The 16196-nt window shown below is 53.6% G+C and overlaps 5 protein-coding genes across 5 annotated transcripts; 2 read left to right on the forward strand and 3 right to left on the reverse strand.

The window, feature by feature from the left end:
* Window positions 1–1510: 1510 nt before the first annotated feature.
* On the forward strand, window positions 1511–2523 carry J4E88_007424 (uncharacterized protein; the record flags this gene model as incomplete). Its single annotated transcript, XM_049401041.1, has 2 exons — window positions 1511–1636; window positions 1690–2523. The coding sequence occupies 2 exons, from the start codon at window positions 1511–1513 to the stop codon at window positions 2521–2523; spliced, it is 960 nt and encodes a 319-aa protein (XP_049253353.1).
* A 2289-nt stretch (window positions 2524–4812) lies between these two features.
* J4E88_007425 (uncharacterized protein) lies at window positions 4813–10685 on the reverse strand (the record flags this gene model as incomplete). Its single annotated transcript, XM_049401042.1, has 5 exons — window positions 4813–6632; window positions 6688–6981; window positions 7142–7309; window positions 7668–8586; window positions 8883–10685. 5 exons carry the CDS (start codon window positions 10683–10685, stop codon window positions 4813–4815), a joined length of 5004 nt encoding a protein of 1667 aa, XP_049253354.1.
* A 560-nt stretch (window positions 10686–11245) lies between these two features.
* On the reverse strand, window positions 11246–13286 carry J4E88_007426 (uncharacterized protein; the record flags this gene model as incomplete). Its single annotated transcript, XM_049401043.1, has 7 exons — window positions 11246–11789; window positions 11840–12153; window positions 12203–12449; window positions 12497–12757; window positions 12812–12922; window positions 12976–13180; window positions 13238–13286. The coding sequence occupies 7 exons, from the start codon at window positions 13284–13286 to the stop codon at window positions 11246–11248; spliced, it is 1731 nt and encodes a 576-aa protein (XP_049253355.1).
* Window positions 13287–13939: 653 nt separating this feature from the next.
* Window positions 13940–14733, reverse strand: J4E88_007427 (uncharacterized protein; the record flags this gene model as incomplete). Its single annotated transcript, XM_049401044.1, has 2 exons — window positions 13940–14629; window positions 14677–14733. 2 exons carry the CDS (start codon window positions 14731–14733, stop codon window positions 13940–13942), a joined length of 747 nt encoding a protein of 248 aa, XP_049253356.1.
* A 394-nt stretch (window positions 14734–15127) lies between these two features.
* J4E88_007428 (uncharacterized protein) lies at window positions 15128–15990 on the forward strand (the record flags this gene model as incomplete). The annotated part of the gene is made up of 4 exons (XM_049401045.1): window positions 15128–15221; window positions 15272–15379; window positions 15466–15624; window positions 15716–15990. The coding sequence occupies 4 exons, from the start codon at window positions 15128–15130 to the stop codon at window positions 15988–15990; spliced, it is 636 nt and encodes a 211-aa protein (XP_049253357.1).
* Between the last annotated feature and the right edge of the window lie 206 nt (window positions 15991–16196).

The following is a 16196-nucleotide window of genomic DNA, read 5'->3' on the forward strand; positions in this document are numbered from 1 at the left end:
TCGCACAAACACGACCACGTCAGACGGCTGCTCTGCTCGACAATCTATCTCACGACCGGCCGCTTGACCGCCAATGGCGCCCTCACCACCACAGAGATTGTGCTGCTATTTAGCCCGGCCTCAGTCGTCGCCGAGTGCGAGCCATCCCTGTCTTCTCCACACGGCCACTGCAGCAGCGGCTTGCAACGATGGTACCAAACAAGGACCTCTTGCGCTCATCAGCAACACCGCTGGGCGCGGGGAAGAGGAGTGAGGTAATCGATATGCTGCTGCCGGACCGTCCTGAGCACTTTGCTCGCCGTGGGCCTGGATGCCTTTTCAACTCAGGCTCCGCTCCGCATTCAAGCCAAGCTCTTTCTCCAGCCGCCTGACGCAGCGCCAGTATCACTACAAGCCACAAGCGTTTGATCAGAACCGCTCTGCCACAGCCTTACCACTTACGACCTATAGCAGCACACATGGCCTGCCAAGCGCTTCGGCCTTACGAGTTGCCTGACGTGTTGATGCTGTAGGCGGAACACGACCCATCCGAACGTACTCGTTTCGCCTGTCTCACAGCGTCGTCATCTGCACTCTTGTGTGTTGCGAATCATCTCCACTCACCGTCTGCTCGGCCCTATTCACATGGAGCAGACTCGTAGCAAAGTGTCTGAGGCATCGTCGTTGAGGAATGCTTCAAAGCTCGTTGCCAATGTTGTTTGTCTCTGCAATGGGCGACCGCCGGCGCACAGTCCCCCCCGCAGCCTGTCACAGCACGTTCTGCGTTAGCGCCCGCCGTCGCTTCGGCACTGGTCGCTGCTTGTTTCCAGCTTTCCAAACATTGTCAAACCTCGCGCTCCGTCAAAACTGCACCAAGTCCGACGCGCGCGGTTTTGAAACTGCCCCCGTGGGTCCCGATGAGGCTGAGGACCTTATGCATCCCGCTCTAGATCTTCAGAGCCCCAGGCAGCGATTTCGTATGCGTCTTCATGTCCGTTCCACTTCCGGCTTAACATGTCTCGTGTCAAGGTTCTTCTAAACATTTTGGCTGCGAACACCGTCTTTGCCCCATGATGCCGATCAGGAATCGAGTTGCAGAAGCGACGGTTTGAAAACGTTGCCAATCTCAGAAACTGCCACTGCTAATCGACTTGGTCTGTGACCACTGACCGACCCGTTTCTTGACCTCTGTCCAAACTCTATAACTGCCCGAGTGCCCCAAGTTTCGAGGCTTCAACCGCATCTGTTCAATCGGCATCTGTCTTTTGTTTTTTAGCAGCCTTGTAATACTCTCTTTTACTTCCCACTGGTTTGGGCTGCACTACATTCACTTAATCAACTTTACCAACATTGCTGAGCAATTACTTTTTTACCGACACACCGTGTAATACTTTCTTTTCAGAGCCAGCCTCGATCACGACGAACAGACATCCCTAGTGGACACGAATCAACGACTTCTTCTACGCCAAGTACTCCAATCAGCAACATCAACATCAACATACTATCAGCTCAGCAACACAACGATTACAACATGCTTCACCACCAGCCCCAGATTCTCTCTCCTCTTCCTGAGATGAACTCTCAGTCTCCTGACCCTTCCAGCCTCCGCGCTAGGAAGATGTCAGCCGGTGGTAACAGGTCTTGGTCCGAAGAAGAGGTATGTCCACCAGTTGCACTCATCAGCATCCACCATGTACTTACAATATCTAGGAGAACTACCTTCTTCAGACCCGCATGCAAAAGATGCCTTACAAGCACATTGCTGCTCACCTCAAGAAGACCGAGCTTGCATGCCGCCTGCACTACCACCAGCTCTCGCACGGTAGCCACCGCCGCAAGCGCAACAACTCGGTCTCTTCCAACGCCTCTTGCAGCTCTTCCGGTACTGCTCCGGTCTACTCTATGGCCATGGATCAGGATGCCTACTCTCAATCTTCCCGCCACAGCTCGCCCATGAGCTACACTGGCAGTCCCCATGTCCGCGCCAACTCCATCACCACCTCTCCCGGCCGCTCCCAGCACAAGATTCTCCTGCCCAAGCCCCGCACCCTTACTCCCCGTGGATCCCCGGAGCCTTACAACGGTCTCCGTATCAACACCGAAGTGGCCCACCAGCCCAAGATCGTTGACACTGACCGTCTCCGCTCCATCTACGAAGCCCGCCGCCAACAGTTCTGGGCTACCGTCGCTGCCGACTACGGTGCGGATGTTTCCCCCGCCCAGCTCGAGGAGATCTGGCGCAACGGTTCCAACGCTGTCCGCCCTCCTACTCCGGACGCCTCGCCCGATGGTAGCATCATGCACAACCCCATGTTCAAGCCCTCCGTCTTCCCGAGCTACATCTCGCCTGCCCACAGCGAGCCAGCCAAGCACTACAGCCCGATGAACCCCATGAACATTAGCGCCGTTTCAGCCCCAGAGCGCATGCCTTACGTTCTGCCCATGCCTGTTCCTTCCTCTGGCCGCCCAAGGGCTGGTACGTGGAGCTCTGCGCCCAGGGACAACATGCCCATCGCTAGCCTCCTCAACGACGATAGGAAATAAATGTCCATTATCATCACATTCCTGTACTTGTTAGATCACTTCCTGGGTCGTGGCATTAGGCATGGGAATGCGGTTATGGCATTGGCAAATGACTCTTTCTCTCCTCTTCTCTACTTTCGTTAATTCGCTATTCAATCAACCCTTTTCTTCATATTACTGTCTTAACGTCCTCGGTGGTATATGTCAAGAGCGGTATGGTTTGCATGGCATATGAGACACTTGTTGTTTCGGATCTTTACTCAGGCGTTCAGCATTTGGAATTTTGGTCTTGGCGCATAGCATCTACGGGTATCTGGGCGCTTCACTTTTTTGAAGAGTTTTGCAGCATTATTCTACGCGGTAGATGGTAGCGGTAGTCAATACAGAAGAATATCCACAGTACTAGTCCACATCTTCATGACACTTGGTTGTTGTATGATAGTTGAACGAGTATATCCTTGACAACCACATGTTCCTGACATTTCGCTTACGCCTAATGTTTGCCTAATACAGGCGGTTAAGCGAGCATGTCAAACACGACCTCCTCTCCTTTACCTTTTGCGAACTTCCTCTTGTCCGTAGTATTACTGATATCATATCAAAGGCATGTTAAGACACTTGAGTCTTGGAAGATGAAGACATTCGCAAAGTCAAATTTTGACCACGGCATCAACGACAACGTGACCTTTTCCACCTTTCGCACTCGAGCACCCTCGACCTTGCGCACAATCAACCTCTTACTCACATTTACCCGCTGATGAGCTGATTTCTCGTCCAGATAACTAATCTGACAGCGGCAGCCTTGCTTCCAAGGCCCGCCCATGACAGCGAACAGTACTAAAACCCCAAGGCACAGAACACCACATCACGGAACTTACCAAGCGAACGCGAACGCGCCATCTGAACTACCTGTCCTTTTCCAACTAGCATACCGTTGTAATCGTCGGATGATTTCCTTCTTTGCCGCTGCCGTTGTCGCTGCCGTACTGGTACCGGTGGGTGCGGTGAGCCCTGACTCGCTGCGTGTTTGGTAGGTGAAACGTTTGGGACCGCACTAGTTGCTCTTTGCGCGGCATAACGGTTTGGTAACGGCGGAAGTGGGCGTCAGATGCACCTGTCAAGATCGTGTGTGCGTGTAGATGGCGATTTCGCTTTGACGATGTTCGCACACGACGTACTCGGAGTGCGAAAAACAGAGCGGAAAGTTGACGTGGTGTTGGTGGGTTTCCGCTCACGTAAGCAGGGGTGCATGCAATACACGCGTGTGTCGTCTTTGGCAATGTGCATATAGACAGCCTCGTCATAGACCGGAGTAGGACCATGGAGAATTCCAAATCACAACCGTCTTACTAAGAGATGCGACGGGTTTGCGTTGCGGGAGAGAAAAATCGGCATCCCGTGTTCCTATTCTTGTTGCTTGCTGGTCTGACGCTCGACCCCATGTCAGCCCTGCGCATCTCCCGCCCATCCCGCGAACGTCATTTGACTCGCATCCCACCGATCCTAACGCACAACGCCACAGCCCGTCCATCCGTCCAACTAGACGGCATCCCAGCCATCTACAAGTTACCAGTGCTCTGTTGCTAATTTCCCGATATTCATGCCTTGCTGCCTTACCCTTCCTCCATGATCCCTTTCCTGTGGTCCCCCCTGTAAACACGCCATCTCATCGACCAGAGATCCTCCCTCAATCCCCACCACTCCCCCCTGGCTTGGAACCAAACGAGTCAATTTCCATGTCCCCGGTCAGCGCATATGCCGAAGTCCTAATGCAGATCTACGCTCCGGCAAGTGTCAGGGATGTGCCTTGGATTCCGGTCCAGTGGAGTCGGTCAGGGTCGCATTGGTGGTATTCATGCGAACTGGGGTTGAGACCTGGTGGGGATCTGTGAGCGCCTTAGTTTCGAGGCGCATAACTGTGGCGTGTGAGCGATGGATGCGCGCGATGGATTCGCTCGCATGCCTTGTAGGGCTGATAGAATCGGTGTATGCATGGCTGAGGGGGGAAGATGACGTCGCAGGCTGAAGCCGTGGGTTCGGTCATATCCGCGACATGCATGAGTGAGGGGTTCTGGAAGTGTGACCGAAGGTTTGGTGGTGCATAAGGCGATAGGAAAGTCTGCGTCGGTGTAGTCGCCTAATGCGTGTGTAACGCGTGACTCCCAAAGGATTGTGTCGGACCGTAGAGTCGTTGGGTCAGCTGACTCTCGTGACTGTATCAACGTAATCGTTGTGGCTATCTGGGGTGATGTTTGGCCGACAGTACTCCCGAGGGGACCACGGCTGCACTGTGCTTGCGGCCCTTCTTCATCAGGGGTTGGACTCTGCGACTGTCTCTCCCGCCCCTTCCTGACCAGCCTCGTTGTCTGGTTGCGACCCTCTCCTGTCTTCGGGATCTTGGTCGCCCTTTCCTCCATTCTTTTGTTGCTCGCCACTTGATTCAATGTCGTCTCTCAACTCAGCCACTTCTTCTGGGTTCTCTGTGCCCCTCGAGCTGTACTCTTGATCCATGCGATGCATCAACTCTTCGCCGGGTAGAAGAATGCTTCTGTCGATCGCCAAAGGTAGTCCACGATGTCTACCACGTAGCATAGCAGCCATTAAGACGACTTTGCTCAAGCTTGCAAAGTCGCCACACAGGCTGGTGTTCTTCCCTGGTACACCAAGGCTCAGCCCGACAGTGCCATATGCCGATGTGACTTCGAATAATATCGAGAAGACGCTGAATCCCGGCGATACGTTGAGAATGTGACCTCGCTCAATGATACATATGAGAAAGAAGACAAAGAACTGGAACCAGATGTCGTAGGCGAGCTGCTTTTGCAGATGAGATGCTACGCCAGCAGCACTGCTATCATTCTCTTCCAGTCCGATCGATTTCTCCTCGTACGTGTTCGTCTTCCGCAGTACCAACGTCATAGGGTAGATGGAGATGTACATGATGACTAGATACGCCACCAAGCATGCGGGCGCGAGCGAACTCATGTTGATGATGTATGCGCCGCTAGTACGTAGTCCGCTGGCCATGAAGAGTCCGTCTACTACTCTAGCGCCAGTGGATAGAGCTTCGACATCTGGCATGCCGATGTTCAATATCTCAAAGCAAAGCCACGCAGTGATGTCGATGCCGAGCTGAACAAGAAACAGGTATACTGTCTCGCGCTTGGGGAAAAGGTAGATGAAACAACGTCGCGGATGTTGTAGAAGGAATTGCATCGTGTTCCTGATACGAGACTCTTTCGGCAGTATCTTCTTCAACATCCATATTGTGATGCGGAGTAGAATCGGGAACTGCGTCTGACCAGCGAACGCCAAACAAGCAGCCACAAGCAGAACATACGCACTGCCACTGAAGGGAACGAAATTAGCGTTGAGCACGTTGAGACCACCGTTGGAGAACTCTGTCACCGTCGCAAAATATGCCCACCATCCTGGGTTGATGGCACCTGGCTGTTCTTGATACAGTGTGCTTTTGGTATCGTCGCGATATGCGTACGGTATCAGGAAAGTGATACCAAGCAAATACCAGAAGATCTGATAGCCCACCAGGATAAGCAACAGAGCTTGGAGTGCGCGATACTCCACACCGCCAAGTTCCATGCGATCTTGCTCACTAAGCTCGCGGAATCGACCCTTGGAATCGAGATGTGGCTTGAAGGAGACGTAGTCGTGTTTCTCGGGTTTCAACTCTGTCGAAAAGCGGTCCAGGATGCGGCTGAAGAAGTTGCGTGCGGACTTCATCTCCCAGGGTGTTGGTATGAAGCCAAAACCGGTCTCGTAGTGATATGTGCGTCGTCTAGACTTGGGATACATCTTTGCTTGCGGCGGCTCCTCGTTTTCTTCTTGTACTTTCTTTCTCGCCTGGCTTTGTTTTGCATTCGGTCGCTGGCGCAGGCTTCCGGTACTGCTGCTGCTTTCGTTTTGATCTGAATGGCTGTTCTCGATATCTTGCACGAGTCTTTGCATCGTGTGCGAATGTTTGACGACATCTGCCATCTTTTTCCGGAATAGTGCTCTTCTGATGAGTACCACAGCTGTCGATACAAATGGTATGTTGCCAATCATTAGCAGCACGGCGAAGGTCGCTTGCTGGAAGCCGGACATATCTCCGAGATCTACCGAATTGAGCCCTGCATCGATTAGTATTCGGCTCACACAATTCCAGAGGACGGGGAAGACACTTACCTGTAGTTGTCATAGCACTGGTGCACAAAAACAGCGCGTCGGTGTAAGTCACATGCGCATCTCCATACTCTTTGGGCCCATCAGCAAGACCCTGCCCATAAACAATAACCGAGGAGATCGCGATAACGACGATGAAATACAGCATATGCGCGCGATAAAAGTTCAACTTCAACACCTCCTGTTTCAAATACTTCAAAAAATCATCTTTGGCCTGACGCGGGTTGCGCAGCTCCTCAAGCGGGTCGTGCATCGCGTCGTTGTCGTCGAGCGGCAACCACGACGAGCTCATTCCGGCTGCAAGTCGCAATGTATATACTTTGCGGTATTTGTCCAAGACGCGTACCAAGAGAAAGCGCGGATCAACGTGGCAGATCTGGATAGCGCAACCTTGTCAGAAGTAGGCTGTGTTTAGCTGCGCTGCCCAGGCATTTTCGCGAGGGATGATGTCACTGACCCTCAAGCACGAACCTTATCGCGCGTGGGGAACGACGCATCATCGTGGACGCGACAACATTGATCTTCAGGTCCGCGGCGTTCTCAATTGGCTTGCTGTATTGAACGGTGAGGAGTTGGCAGATTGTAAGTTGTTTCCGTGCCGGTCCGGAGATGTGGTGATAAGAGCCTGGATTTGTCGAGCGATGAGGTTCGTCCCTGGCATATTACTGGGATCATCCATATCGAACTACATCTGATGGCTTATATGTGCGTTGTCACCGCCCCCTACGTTGCATTCTGTATTTCTTGTTATGATCTCGAAATGCTGGATGAGAACATGCAATCGTACGTTGGAGCGTAGTATGTGGAAGGAAACGTTATGATGCTGCTTTAGAATTGACCGAGACAAATGTACCCACTACATCTGTGAAAGAACTGTTTACCCAAATGCGTAAACTAGCTGAGCATCACATTGCGCAAAACACCATACTGGAGTTCTACCACCACGCCAATACACTCTCACTCTGAGCACATGACAACCTTACCCTCCTCAAACACCACACCCTTCTCCCTCATCTCCTTCTCTTCCTCCTTACCAATCACCCTCCCCTCCCCATCAACCCTCTCAAACACCACCCCCACGCGACTCAACTTCAGATGACCCCACATCCTCGCCGACTCACTCCAACCCCCCAACGCCCCAAAACACGCACTGATTCCCACGATCCGCTCTCCACCCACCGCCTTCCTCACGAACCAATCGCGCATATCCGGCTCCCCGAAGTAGCCAACCCGACCACTCTGCGTAACGAGTTTCAGAGCGCGGTACTGCTGCTCGACGTGGACTTCAGTGATGTCTTCCTGGTTCAGTGGGAATGTGACGGTGTTTTGTAGTTGGTAAGGGTGTGGACCGCCGCCTATCTTATTCATATCTTGCCATGCGGCTTTGAGGGATTCTTGGAGAGGCTCAGTCATGTCGTGCGCCCATTTGGGGGATTGACATAGGACGGGTCCGCGAGAGCCGACGCTGCGGCCGCGATTACCCCACATGTCGTGCGGGCCGGGGTTGATGCCGACGATATCGACACCGGTGTGGAGTTGGTAGGACGGTGGCGACGTGTTGGTTGCAGGAAGAGAGCTGGGTAGAGCGGTCGTTGCGGAGCTTGCGCTGGTCGATTGCATGGATTCTTCGGTCGAATCGTGAGGCATGGAGATACTCGTTGCAACGGGCTGAAAGCATTCAATACCTGTGTTTTTCTTGTTCCACATGAACACATCGTTGGGCATCATATCCTCGGGGAGTTCGTATGGGTTGGGGTGGGTGGAAGCGGGGAAGGACTCGAAATGGATCGTAGGATGCGCCCAGACTGAAGCCTGTTGAGGATACCTTTGACCAATACGGTCGTAAGGTAGCGATGATCCAAGCTTTCCCCATGCCATCTGCTGAACGGATGTGTATCGCGGCTGAGCGAGTGGTGCTGAGTCCAATCTGCATGCTTGAAGAAGACCGAGACGTGAGATAGCTCCATTCTTGCAATGAGGTCAGTAGATGCCTGTAGAGTAGCGCAGACGGCTGCAGCATTTGGCAACTCACCGAAGCAATTTGACCCGTCATTCCTACTAAATGCATGCCATCCAACACTTGGAACGGTCTCCGTACACCAGCGTAACTCTGGTGCAAGCCTTTTTTTCTCCCACTATTCAGTGTCACCTACTTCTAATTAGTATAGTTTTCTTCGGAGAGGGTGAGCCCAGCGTACAGAGATGCCGCTGATCATAGCAGTCTTGGATGGCCAAGGATCCTCAGGCTTCCCATGAGGCCCGGTCTGATTCACAATATCTTCGATACAGCAGACGATCTCCTTGATCCACTCCCCACGATCAAGATGAAACGGAAGTCCAGTAAATCCATCAGAGCTGCCAAAAAGTCTTGTTTGGTCACCCAAGGTGACGGAGATGCCCACTAAGTAGTCGTGGCTGTTGTTAATCTGGCGCCAGTAGGTGTCCAAAACGCAAGCACGATGAGTAATCTCATTCCAAGAGTGAATAAACTGTGCCGAAAAGGTCTCGGTCTGAGCTGGCGGGGGATACATGGTCATGGGCATGTGCAAGCATACGGAGCTGTCTAGAATCGCCTTTGCTTCGTCCGAGTCTGCCGGCTCAGCGGGCTCGACCGGCCCAGTTACTTTCTTGTAGAGCGAGGCTACTGGTTGGCAGCAGCCCCAGATCCGGCGTCGATTTGCTATGTGCATGAGGGGTCCCTGGATGCCGAACCTGGGACGAGTCGATGCATCCACCCAGAGAAAAAGACCTTTGTAGTCGAGCGCATCGGTGGTCGCAGTCTCCACGAAGTAGCGCAACTCGTAGAACCATGGCAATACACGCATGCGTACCATATGTTTCCAGAATGCGGCTTCACGAGTGACGCTGTTGACGTGATGCGAGGCTTGCATGAGCGAAAGCATGTCTTTGGAGTCAACATATCCAAGGATTTCGAGAAGCAGGTCGTACGGGAGGACTGCAATTGGATCCGTTCGCACCTTGTGCGCTAGATTTGCCAACTGCGGACTCCCACCGAAAATGTTGGAGGGTAGGATGTCTTGTATACTTTCTTGGAGAGCAGGTCGGGGGGAAGGATCGCACACTTCATACTCCGATCCCGCTCCATTATGCCAAAATTGCTCGTTGCCCGAAAAGACCTGATAGTCCACATCCAAAACTGGTCTTTCGTTTGCAAGAAGAGCGCTAAACGTTCTCAACATCACATGCTTATTAATATCTCTGCTCTCAAGTCCTATGCTCTTTGCGAGAATGTCGAAGCATGCCTCGTGGAATGGAAAAGCTTGTGGTTCGTCCCCACTCGCGTAGCTCGTGATGTTCAAAGAACCTTCGCCCGGATCATTGGGATCTCTTCCAGGCCCTTCGATATCTAGAGAGCCATAGTCGTAGTAGCGGCCTCTACCGGATATGTAGGCTTTCCGCTCGGGATTAAGTGCCAGTGCGCGGACCCGGTTAATCCATCTGACGTCGTCGAGTCCGATGAGTCTAGGATCAAAACTGTTGTCCTCTGTGTTCTCGGTGCTGGCATAATTATCAAGACCCCACTCATCGCTAATGTCCAACTCGGGATCTTGCGACCAACTTCCATCATCGAGTTCTTCCACAGGCCCAGGCTCGGGGGTACGGGGTCGAAGAGCGACGTCAAGAATCTCGGATGATCTCGTAAGTAAGTCGGAGTCGTTGCTATCGATAGATTTCATGTCGTCCGAAGAAGAATCCGAGGAAGGTTCGTAATCCGAATCGGCATCGTCTTCCTCCTGTTCTTGCTGTTCGATGCGTTGCTTCTCAACGGCTTCGGGGTCGATCGCATCTTCCATTTCTTCGTCCTCATCGTCACTGTAGACAATCCCGCGTCCCACCTTCTTCCCAGTACGTCTCCCCATTCTTATATCTATCGCGCGATCCCGCTTGCGCAAAGACTTGCCATTTCTCGATCCAATCCTGATGGCGCCAATGTTCATGCAGATGGAGCATAAGATACAGTAACAATCGAAGGAGCCCATGATGAATGATAAAAGATGAATAATACACAAGCTGGTATCAGAACAGAAGGTTGGAACTCGAGCTCTTATTAAAAGAAGCTTGTGGAGTATCTAGGGCGGCACGGCGGGATTATGGGGTCTTCGGATTAGGCGTGCACCCTTGGTGCAACGCCACCAACCCCACTTTGTCCCAAAACGTGGCTGCAGCCTTGCCATCCCCGGACATGATCTAGGCATTCCAAGGCAACACCGCCCAAACTGCATCATTCACAAACTAGTTCATTGCGCAAACCAACATGGGTTAGTACTTTCCAGAAATGCATTCGATGCCACCATCCATCCAACCACAACCCGTTACCAGGCTAGAGACACGGGATAAAATGAAGGCCGCATTGGGGTAATTCTATGATGGGATGCAGGTTGAAAAGCATCCGCCGCCGCAGCGTTTCTTGGATTCTTTCAATTCGAGAACTCTATAGATAGGATCGTGAGCCTTGACCCATGACAACAAAAAGAAAGAAGATACCAGATTACGGTAGTAGGTATCGATAGCGGAGCCAACGAGAGCTCGGAAAAAGAACTCACGATTGTGCATCATGGAACTCATCGTCCTCCTGAGTCTCACTATCGGTCCTCCGCAGGAGATCGTCCTTTCGTGGCTCTGGTTCGGGGTTGGAATTAAGGAGTTTGCTGGGAGGCAGTTCCTTGGCGAAGGCCTCACGGTTCTCGGGTGAGATCGCACTAGGTTGCGAATAGGGCTTTTCGAGAGGTGGCATAGGTGGGTTGCTAGGATTGCTGGGGATGCTGCTGTTTTTGAAGGGCGGGGCATGAGTCGATGTTCCGTCGAAGTTGCTGGGAAGACCTACGCTCTGCTGTTCGTGTTGTGTCACTGGTTGCGACTGCACGCTTGTAGGCTCGGACGGTACTGGCTGCAACGTTTCCGTAGACTGTGCTGACTGTCCAACGGGTACTTGTTCCGCTGGTTGTACAGCTCCTTGTGCCTGTGGTAGATGCGCTTCACTCACTCGCGATGGGATGTTGAATTGTTTGTCTGGCTTCTGACCCGGGAGGATCGCGTAGATCTGCAGGATCTGCTTGACGACCTCGTCAGGCGTCTTGCCATCACTACATCCTGTTAGCACGAAACGCATACGGAGAGTTTGCAGGGTACTGACATCTTAGCATTGATGATCCAGTCGAGGTCTTCTTCGCCCTCTTCGCTGCCGCCACTGCCGCCCTTTACGCGTCTGAAGAGCTGTGGGTGCCAGTCCACGCCTTCGCTGTTTCTTTTCGCAGCTTCCTGTCTTTGCATGTCTTCAATCTTAGCCTTGGCATCGGTTGCGACGTCCTGATCTCTCCGCTTCACAGCCTCGGTCACATCGTGCCAGAGCTTTTGCGATTCGCGGTCGTTTTGTTCCTCGAGAGGCCGAGCCGACGGTGGGGTATGTTTGGTATGTGCTGCATCGAACAGGAGCTCCTTTTTGCCAGTCTACAAATGGTCAGTACATGTTCTGACCCTGCAAGAGTGAGAACCTTACTGTCAGATCCTTGATGTACATCTCCTCGTTCCACTGGCCCGAGAGCTCGTAGAGGTTCTTGCCGCTGGAGTCTTTGATGTAGCCACCGATAGCGTTGTAGGATCCACTGAAGTAACCCTTAGTCTTGAATTCGAGATCGGCAGTGAGACCGGTCTCGGGGCAGCGAATGTATGCGTGGTCGCCAAGCTCGTACTTCATCGTCCCGAAGAGGATACCGCGCGCGTACATGTTGGGTTGAGTGACGAAACTACCTGTCGTGAGCCTCAAGCTGTGGTGTTCATGCGCTAGACTTACAATCGCTCGCCGGTATTTAGTAGCCGCAGAACTGCAATGCCCTCCATCATACTCGCCGCGGAGTTGCCGAGGAACTTGCTGCGAGGCTTGAGGGTGCCGTCTATGCGGATGTTGTGCTCAGGGGCCATGAAGAAGTAGCTCGACTTGGGCGGGTGGTGCGACGTCTGTTCGGAGATGTAGTAGCCCTTGGTGCCGTCCGGGTAGTCCCAGTAGCCTGTGAAGATTTCACCCAGGATGGGGTTGAGCGGCTTCTTGACTCCCCTAAGTCACATCAGTTGTTGCTTGTGGGCGCAAGAAGAAGGCGGAGATGCATACGGGGGCTTGATGTGCCAACCACTCAGGTAGAACTTTGTCACTGCTACGAATCGCTGTACGGGGTCTTCCACCTTGGTTATAGGGAGAAGTGTCTCCGGATGTGCCATGAAGCTGCCTGATAGTCAGCCTATGCACCCGTCGCCAAGCCTAGATGCGCTACACACTTTGTTATGCGTTCCAGCATCGATCGCGGTTCGAGGATGAAGGTGGGAAGCGTGACGCGGCTCAAGTCGGCGCCCGGCCGCAGTTGGGATATGATGTGGGAGAGCATGCTGCCCTGCTCGGAATCCATGACGGTCTCGTCCTCCTTGGTCGTCTCGTCGCCGCCCTCGTGTCGTCGTGTCTCGTCTATGGAAGACCCGCGGCTACCTAAACATTCAAACTTGCATCAGCTTCGGTACGGCCGGAATTCGGGAGATGACGCACTGGTGAGCGACGACCGCCGGTGTTTGGAGACTATAGGGAGGTGCGGCATGGTGAATACAGGCCGCAGAGGGAGAGAAAGGGAAAAGTGGTGGAGGTGAGGCGGGCAGAAGCAGGCAGCGAAGTACCGGCAGAGGATGTCTTGGTGCTTCGGGTGCCGGCGAGGGTGAGCTTAGTCGCAGCAATGACGATGGGGGCTTCACAAAAACTAGCGACCCCGCGCGTTGGACCTGTTTAGCAGCAAACTGTAAACATCAACAACGCTCGACCGTGGAAGGGCGTGCAGTGAGGGGTCCAGGGCGCCAGGCGACACAGCATGCAGTCTTTTGAGCATCCAGCTGACTGGGCCTAATATAGCGATCGCCAGGCTGTGTTCTGCAGGCCTGCTGCCCCATGCCCCGCAGTCGGCACATGCCAAAGCGCCGCCATACGAAGTACGCGACACGCGCATGCGGCACGGCTCGGAGCACGACTATTCTTCCGAATACCCAGGACCTGCGATTCCAGGAACAGTGCCACCAGATACAGTGGGGGCCGGCCCGGATGTCGCGCGATGATAATCTTGAATGCTACGCGTCCGCATTCCGGGAGAACCGGGCGCGAGAAGGATTCATGGCGATGACGTCGCTGTCAAGGGGTGCACATCGCCAAAGATCTGACGAGACACCTTATATTCGATTACTATCAGACATTCATGACTGTCGTCTAGTCCAGCACACTCTCACCGGCCTTGCTTGCATCCTTCGCGCCTTGGTCCTGAGTCCGCTGGACTTGCTCCTTGACCCGCTGGACCTGTGCATCGTCCTTGGCTATAATCGTCACCCCAACCTTCTTGTACTCCTTGTGGACCTCCTCCATTGCTGACGGATCGACTGCCCTTGTCGCATCGCCGACTACCCATGTTTTGAAGCCCTCCTTCTGTGCATCGATCGCAGTGTACTTGACACAGTAGTCGCCTGCGAGACCGACGACAAAGACGTCGGTGATTTCAGCCTTGCGCAGTGTCTCTGCAAGATCGCTCTTGGCCACAGATGGGCGCTTGAACGGATCCCCGAACGCAGAGTACATCTCCACGCGCTTGTCCTGGCCCTTCTCGACTATATGGTCCACCTTGCTGACATCCAGCTCCGGCAGCAGCTCAGAGCCTTTCGTGCCCTGTACACAGTGGTCTGGCCATAGCTGAGTTTCCTGCGTCTCGTCTGGGTTGTTCGGGTTCTTGATAGTGAATGTGGATTCGAAAGGCTTGTTGTTCGGCGGAGAGTGGTTCGAGGCGAAAGAGACGTGGTCTTGGGGATGGAAGTCTTTCGTCGCGACTTTGAGAGCAAAGGGATATGTGAGGAACTCGTTGATGGTCGGGACGATGTCGCGTCCACCTGCTACTGCGAGCGCTCCGTTCTAAGCTTGTTAATTCGGAGGCAGCCATGCGAATGGTGGGTGCTTACTGGCGGGCAGAAGTCTTCCTGTACGTCGACGATGACGAGCGCTGGTTTGAAAGACATGCTAGGTAAGTAACCAAAATTATCAAGTTAGTGCGTTAGTGGGTGAAGATGTCTAGAGTGGTCCCAAGGTTGAGAGCAGAGTAGCGAAGGCTGTAAGGTAGAGCAGTCGTGCGTAGCACCGTCTTATAAATAATCACCAATGTCTAAGATCAATGCAGCGTAGGTCATGATGCTGCAGGTGCATGGCGCAAGCCGTAGAAACGAGCCGTTGATGAATCAACGATCGCAGACCACGAGGCAGAAGCTTGCCAGCAGCGTCACCAGCATTCTGTGGCTTGCCTTACCTAATCACAGCGCCAAGACGTCTGCCGTCGGCTCGTCAATTCACGACTGACGAACATCACCAGCTCGATAACCACGCCCACCTTCTCCACTCCACCCCAATCGTCCCGCCATGTTCGTCCAGCGCTCTGCTATCGCCGCAGCAAGGCGTGTGGCCCCCCGCGCCATTGCGACCCGCCGCACTTTCACCACCACCTTTGCCCGCTGTATGTTTCGCGAGGAGCTGTCGTACGATGTGCCATTGACACCACAACAGGGGAGTCCACCGAGAGCAAGGAGGCCAAGGAGAGCAACATTGCGCAGAAGGAGACTGGTCACTCGGCCAACTCCCCCAGCGTCCTCGCAGGCTTCAAGAAGCTCGACCGTATGTTGCGCCCGCACTTCGTCATCCGCATTGCCGCGGCTACGATGGGCCAAAACCATCAATTGCTGACGAGATCACTTCTGTAGAAATCAAGACCGAGGAGGACCTTCTGCCCCCTGGTGCGCAGCCCGGTACCGTTCCTACCGATGCCGAGCAGGCGACCGGTCTCGAGCGTCTCGAAATTCTCGGAAAGATGCAGGGTGTCGATATCTTCGACATGAGGCCATTGGATGCCAGCCGTCTCGGTACGTGATGCCGCCCCCGAAAATATCAGGAAAAAAGAGCTTGCGCGAGTTTGGGCTACTAGTGGCGTGATGTGATGCTGATGAAATGCAGGTACGATGGAGGACCCCATCACCGTCAACTCGGCCGGTAACGAGCAGTACGTTGGTTGCACCGGTTTCCCCGCCGATTCGCACAACGTCCTCTGGATCACCCTTACCCGCGAGGAGCCCAAGTCCCGCTGCATGGAGTGCGGATCCGTATACGAGATGAAGTACGTTGGCCCGGCCGACGACGCCCACGGCCATGACCACCACCACGCCGAGAACCAATACCCCAGGCCCAAGAACATGGCCGACTTCCTCAAGCCCGAGTACAGGGAGTTATAAGCTTGGGCGACTTTCTCGTAAATTATAGAGTGTATCTATATGGTCGCTAAACCTGTAGCATAGTATGGTGGAGAAGTTTCTTTTGAGTTGAATGCATGCATCCGACCCGTTTGCCTGGTATTTCGAATATTCTTCTCTCCTCCCTCGGGTCAGGCTCGCATGTCAGCCCGACGCGTCGAGGCTCCTCAACATCTGATCACCCCTAG

This window comes from Alternaria novae-zelandiae, assembly GCF_023758075.1.
Source record: "Alternaria novae-zelandiae strain BMP 2774 chromosome Unknown scaffold_15, whole genome shotgun sequence".
NCBI lineage: Eukaryota > Fungi > Ascomycota > Dothideomycetes > Pleosporales > Pleosporaceae > Alternaria > Alternaria novae-zelandiae.